We start from the raw sequence: 6,631 nt of genomic DNA on the forward strand, positions 1-6,631 counted from the left end.
TCCTCCATCCCTCCCAAGCCCCCAAACCCCCACTGTCCTACCTCTGGCTCTCCCCCATCCCTCCCAAACCCCACCTGTCCCACCACACCTGGTTCTCCTCCAGGGTCAGGTCTCTGCCCTGGCTCTGGCTCTCCTCCTCCATGCGTTCCTCGAACTCCTGCCTGGATTTCTCCACGCTCAGCATCTCCTTCTCCAGCTCGTCCATGTCGGCCTTGCGTTTCTTGTACTGCTTCTGGGCGTTCTGCAGCGACTTCCTGGCCGCCTCCAGCTTCTTGATCTTGTGCGACGTGTTCTCCTTGGCCTTGATGTACTGCGGCCGCTTCTGGTTCAGCTCCGAGTCCTTCTCCCTGGGGAGCACCTCACGTGGGTTTGGGGTTTGGGTCCGGTTTGGGTTTGGGTCCGGTTTGGGCGTGGGTCCAGTTTGAGGTTTGGGCCTGGGTTTGAGTTTTGGGCCTGGGTTTGGGGTTTGGGCCTGGTTTGGGGTTTGGGCCTGGTTTGGGGTCTGTACCTGGTTTGGGGTTTGGGCCTGGTTTGGGGTTTGGGCCTGGTTTGGGGTCTGTACCTGGTTTGGGGTTTGGGCCTGGTTTGGGGTTTGGGCCTGGTTTGGGGTCTGTACCTGGTTTGGGGTTTGGGCCTGGTTTGGGGTTTGGGCCTGGTTTGGGGTCTGTACCTGGTTTGGGGTTTGGGCCTGGTTTGGGGTTTGGGCCTGGTTTGGGGTCTGTACCTGGTTTGGGGTTTGGGCCTGGTTTGGGGTTTGGGCCTGGTTTGGGGTCTGTACCTGGTTTGGGGTTTGGGCCTGGTTTGGGGTTTGGGCCTGGTTTGGGGTCTGTACCTGGTTTGGGGTTTGGGCCTGGTTTGGGGTTTGAGTCCGGTTTGGGTTTGGGTCCAGTTTGGGGTTTGGGCCCGGTTTGGGGTTTGGGCCTGGTTTTGGGGTTTGGGCCTGGTTTTGGGGTTTGGGCCTGGTTTTGGGGTTTGGGCCTGGTTTTGGGGGTTTGGGCTGGTTTTGGGGTTTGGGCCTGGTTTTGGGCCTGATTTGGGGTTTGAGTCCAGTTTGCGGTTTGGGCCTGGCTTGGGGTTTGTAGCTGGTTTTGGGTTCTGTGCCCCGTTTTGGGGTTGGTACCCAGTTTGGGGTTTGGTGCATCCTTCCCTTCCTGTTTTGGAGCCCCTCCCCTATAGAGACAGGCTGGGAAAGCCGGGATTGTCCAGCTGGGGTGGGATGAGACTCGGAACCCCCTGGACTGGGAACGTTTCCCTGCCTATGGAAACAGAACTTAAACCTGGTTTTTAAATATTCCAACCCAAAGAATTCCAGGGTTTTGGAGCCTCTCTGCCATAGGAGACAGGCTGGGATTGTCCAACATTTAGAACCACCTGGACTGGGAAGGTGTCCCTGTCCATGGAACCAGAATTTAAACCTGGTTTTTAAATATTCCAACCCAAAGAATTCCAGGGCTTTGGAGCCCCTGTGCCATGGAGACAAGCTAGGATTGTCCAAGATTACAAAGCTGGGATTGTCCAAGATTTAGAAAGCTGGAATTGTCCAAGATTTGGAATCACCTGGTCTGGGAAGGTGTCCCTGCCCATGGAACCTGGATGAGAACTTAAACCTGGTTTTTAAATATTCCAACCCAAAGAATTCCAGGGTTTTGGAGCCCCGGTGCCACAGAGACAGGCTGGGATTGTCCAAGATTACAAAACTGGGATTGTCCAAGATTTGGAACCACCTGGACTGGGAAGGTGTGAAGGTGTCCCTGCCCACAGAACCTGGGTGAGAATTTAAACCTGGTTTTTAAACATTCCAACCCAAAGAATTCCAGGTTTTCCCACCCAAACCAGTCCAGGGTTTTGGAGCCCCTGTGCCACAGAGACAGGCTGGGAAAGCTGGGATTGTCCATTTGTGACCAGATAATGCTTGGAACCACCTGGACTGGGAAGGTTTGACGGTTCCCTGCCCATGGAACCTGGATGGGAATTTAAACCTGGTTTTAAATATTCCCAAGCCAAAGAATTCCAGGGTTTTGGAGCTCCTCTGCCATGGAGACAGGCTGGGAAAGCTGGGATTGTCCAGCTGGGATTGTCCAGCTTGGAACCACCTGGTCTGGGAAGGTCTGACGCTGTCCCTGCCCGTGGAACCCGAATGAGAATTCAAACTTGATTTTGAAACATTCCAACCCAAACAATTCCACTTTTTCCCACCCAAACCATCCCAATTTTTGCCATTTCCACCCCAAACTCCCAGGCTGCTCACTTGATCTCCTTCTCGATCTGCTGCTGCTCCCTCATCATCTTGCCCAGCTCCTTCTTGCGGTCCTTGAGCTCGTCCTCCACCCTGTCCATCCTCTTCTTGTCCTTGTCGATCTCGCGGTTCTTCAGCCCCAGCTCCTTGTTGAGCTTCTCGATCTCGGCCTCGTTGTGGAAGAGTTTGAAGAGCTGCAGCTGCACCTGCGCCCGAACCACCTCGTCCTTGAGCCGCTGGTACCGGTCAGCCTGGGCGGAAAAGGGGTCAGAGGGGGTTAGGGGGGGTTAGGCCTGGTTCTGGCCAGGAGCTGCTCAGACCCAGGACTTGGGCCTGGTTCTGCTCAGGAGCTGCTCAAACCCAGGGCTTGGGCCTGGTTCTGGCCAGGAGCTGCTCAAACTTGGACCTGGTTCTGCTCAGGAGCTTCTTAAACCTGGGGTTTGGGCCTGGTTCCACTCAGGAGCTGCTCAGAGCTGGGACTTGGGTCTGGTTCCACTCAGGAGCTGCTCAGAGCTGGGCCTTGGGTCTGGTTCCGCTCAGGAGCTGCTCAGAGCTGGGCCTTGGGTCTGGTTCCGCTCAGGAGCTGCTCAGAGCTGGGCCTTGGGTCTGGTTCCGCTCAGGAGCTGCTCAGAGCTGGGCCTTGGGTCTGGTTCCGCTCAGGAGCTGCTCAGAGCTGGGCCTTGGGTCTGGTTCCGCTCAGGAGCTGCTCAGAGCTGGGCCTTGGGTCTGGTTCCGCTCAGGAGCTGCTCAGAGCTGGGCCTTGGGTCTGGTTCCGCTCAGGAGCTGCTCAGACCCAGGACGGGGGACTGGTTCTGCTCAGGAGCTTCTCAAACTCAGGGCTTGGGCCTGACTTTGCTCAGGAGCTGCTCAGACCCAGGACGCGGGACTGGTTCTGCTCAGGAGCTGCTCAAAGCTGGGGTTTGGGCTGGGCCTAGGCCTGGCTCTGTCCAGGAGCTTCTCAAACTTGGGCCTGGGCCTGCTCAGGAGCTGCTCAAAGCTGGGACTTGGGTGTGGTTCCGCTCAGGAGCTGCTCAGACCCAGGGCTTGGACCTGGTTCTGCTCAGGAGCTTCTCAAACTCAGGGCTTGGGCCTGACTTTGCTCAGGAGCTGCTCAGACCCAGGACGTGGGACTGGTTCTGCTCAGGAGCTGCTCAAAGCTGGGGTTTGGGCTGGGCCTAGGCCTGGCTCTGTCCAGGAGCTTCTCAAACTTGGGCCTGGGCCTGCTCAGGAGCTGCTCAAAGCTCGGACTTGGGCCTGGGCCTGGCCAGACGTTCCCAGTCCTGGTTCTGCCCAGGAGCTGCTCAAACTCAGGCCTTGGGCCTGGAACTTCTCGAGCCTGGGGTTTGGGCCTGGCTCTGGCCAGGAGCTTCTGGAGTTCAGGGTCCGTGCAGAAACTTCCCAGCATTGCCAAAACTCACTTTTCCCAAGGTTCCAAGCAATCCCAAACCTCTTTTTCCAGCATTGCAGGCATTCCCAAAATCCTTTTTTCCTGTGAATCCAACCATTCCCAAACCCCTCTTTCCCCAGCATTCCCAAACCCCATTTTCCCACGAGTTGAACCATTCCCAAACCCCTTTTTTCCTGTGAATCCAAGCATTCCCAAACCCCCTTTTTTTCCCCAAATTCCCATCCTTTCCCACCTCCTCCTTCTCCTGCTTGGCCTAATGCTCTTGGCAGCACAAACCCCTTTTTTCCCGTGAATCCAACCATTCCCAAAAGCCTTTTATCCTGGGATTCTGAGCATTCCCAAACCCCTCTTTTCCCAGAATTCAAAACCTTCCCCAAACCCCATTTTCCCCAGAATTCCCAGTCTTCCCAAACCCCTTTTTCCCCAGGACTCCAATCATTCCCCAAACCCCATTTTCCCACGAGTTGAACCATTCCCAAACCCCTTTTTTCCTGTGAATCCAACCATTCCCAAACCCCTTTTTTCCTGAAATTCCAGCGTTTCCACCTCCTCCTTCTCCTGCTTGGCCTCCTTGCGCTCAGCAGCACAAAACTCTTTTTTCCCGTGAATCCAACCATTCCCAAACTCCTCTTTCCCCAGCATTCCCAAACCCCATTTTCCCAGGATTCGGACCATTCCCAAACCCCTCTTTCCCCAGCATTCCCAAACCCCATTTTCCCAGGATTCTGACCATTCCCAAACCCCATTTCCCCAGGATTCTCACCCTTCCCAAACCCCCTTTTTTTGCCCAAATTCCCATCCTTTCCCACCTCCTCCTTCTCCTGCTTGGCCTCCTTGCGCTCGGCCGCGATGTTTTTCTTGCGGTGATAATTGAACTGCGTGTCCTCCTCGGCCTTGACCATCTCCTTCTTGCGCTTGTCGTACTCGGGGGCGAGTTCCCCCGAGCGGCTGATCTCCTCAAACAGGGCCGTGCGCTCCTTGGGGTTCTTCATGGCAATGGACTCCACTGCTCCCTGAAAAATGGGATCAAAAATGATCCTAAATCCCACAGGAAATGATCCTAAACCCCCGAGAATGAGGCCAAAACCCCTGCACAGTCAGGGGTCCCTAAATCCCTGGGGATCTCCTCAAACAGGGCCGTGCGCTCCTTGGGGTTCTTCACGGCGATGGACTCCACTGCTCCCTGCAGATACAGGGCCAGAAATGATCCTAAATCCTGTAGGAAATGATCCTAAATCCCTGCAGGGTCAGGGAAATCCCTAAATCCTAAAAGGGAATCCCTACATCCCTGGGGATCTCCTCAAATAGGGCTGTGTGCTCGTTGGGGCTCTTCATGGTGATGGACTCCACTGCTCCCTGAAAAAATAGGGTCAGAAATGTTCCTAAATTCTGTCAGAAAAGTTCCTAAATCCCTGAGAATGATCCCTAAATCCCTGCAGGGTCAGGGGTCCCTAAATCCCTGAGATGGATCCTTAAATCCCTGGGGATCTCCTCAAACAGGGCCGTGTGCTCTTTGGGGTTCTTCATGGCGATGGACTCCACTGCTCCCTGCAGAAAGAGGGCCAGAAATGATCCTAAATCCTGTTAGAGGGGTGCCTAAATCCCTGAGATGGATCCCTAAATCCCTGGGGATCTCCTCAAACAGGGCTGTGCACTCCTTGGGGTTCTTCATGGCAATGGACTCCACTGCTCCCTGCAGAAAGAGGGCCAGAAATGATCCTAAATCCTGTTAGAGGGGTGCCTAAATCCCTGAGAAGGATTCCTAAATCCCTGCAGGGCCAGGGTTTCCTAAATCCCTGGGGATCTCCTCAAAGAAAACTGCGCTGTTCTTGGGGTTCTTCATAGTGATGGATGTCATCAAAAAATGAGCCAGAGAGCCCCAAAATCCCACAGGTGGTCCCCAAATCCTGACTGGAGAGTCCCTAAATCCCCAAATCCTCACAGGAGGGTTCCTAAATCCTGACAGGAGAGTTCCCAAATCCCCAAATCCTGCTGGGGGTGGGAGATCCTGACACAGAGCAGCACATCCAGGAGCAGCCGATCCCAAACAGCCCCAGGAGCTCCTGTGGTTCCTTCATGGAACCCTGGGAAAAGGGTCAGAGGGTTCCTAAATCCCCTCAGGGGGTCCCTAAATCCTCATAGGGGGTCCCTAAATGCTTGGGGGAGTTTGGGGGATCCCTGTGGGAAGAGGGAATTGGGGAAACCCCCCCCAAATCCACATAGGGAGTCTGGGGTCTCCCTCAGGGAAGATTCTCCTCCTTCATCACCTTGAGGTCCTTTATGGGGTCAGGGGGTTCCTAAATCCCATGGGGGGTCCCCAAATCCTCATGGAGGGTCCCCAAATCCCCACAGGGCCCTGGGGGATCCCTTTGGGGAGGGAGAATTAGGGAAACCGCCCCAAAACTCATCCTGGGAGTCCTCAATTCCTGTGAGCACAAAAACCTCCCTGAAAAGCCCCAAAATCCCCCTGACTCTGCACAAAACCCCCAAATCGCCCCCAAACACCCCAAAATAGCACCAAAAACCCCAAAACGTCGCCCCAAAAACCCCAAAACGGCCCCCAAATCCCCTCCCCACCTGGAAGACGAGGAAGTTCCTGGCCTTGATGAGGATGCCCAGCTTCTCCAGCTCCTCGCTGTACTCGCTCAGCTGCACCACCCGGTTGTTGATCTTGTACTCGGAGGAGCTGCCTGGGATGGGGGATTTGGGGGGTCAGGGGGCTCCCCCAAACCCTAAACAGCCCAAAATGTGCCCCTCAAACCCTAAACACCCCAAAATGTGCCCCTCAAACCCTAAATACCCCAAAATGTGCCCCCAAATCCTGCCCAGAGCAGCCCCAAACCCCCAGACATGCACCAAAATGCCCAAAAATGCCCCCAAACCCCCAGAGCAGCCCCAGAAGCCCTTGCAATGCCCCCAAACCCACCCTAAACCCCCAGAAATGCCCTCAAACCCACCACAAACCAGCCCCAAACCCCCCAAAACCC

General features: G+C 55.3%; 1 protein-coding gene across 1 annotated transcript in view; it reads right to left on the reverse strand.

Moving 5' to 3' along the window:
* Positions 1–6,631, reverse strand: part of SMC1A (structural maintenance of chromosomes 1A) — a 34,273-nt gene that overhangs the window by 26,179 nt on the left and 1,463 nt on the right. Inside the window, exons 4-7 of the mRNA XM_031065570.1 lie at positions 6,222–6,337; positions 4,454–4,657; positions 2,249–2,487; positions 90–347 (exon numbers count right to left, since the gene is read on the reverse strand). Of these exons, the coding sequence (XP_030921430.1) occupies positions 90–347; positions 2,249–2,487; positions 4,454–4,657; positions 6,222–6,337 (817 nt within the window). The remainder of the gene's footprint in view (positions 1–89; positions 348–2,248; positions 2,488–4,453; positions 4,658–6,221; positions 6,338–6,631) is intronic.

Source organism: Geospiza fortis, unplaced genomic scaffold (assembly GCF_000277835.1).
Source record: "Geospiza fortis unplaced genomic scaffold, GeoFor_1.0 scaffold1580, whole genome shotgun sequence".
Classification (NCBI taxonomy): domain Eukaryota; kingdom Metazoa; phylum Chordata; class Aves; order Passeriformes; family Thraupidae; genus Geospiza; species Geospiza fortis.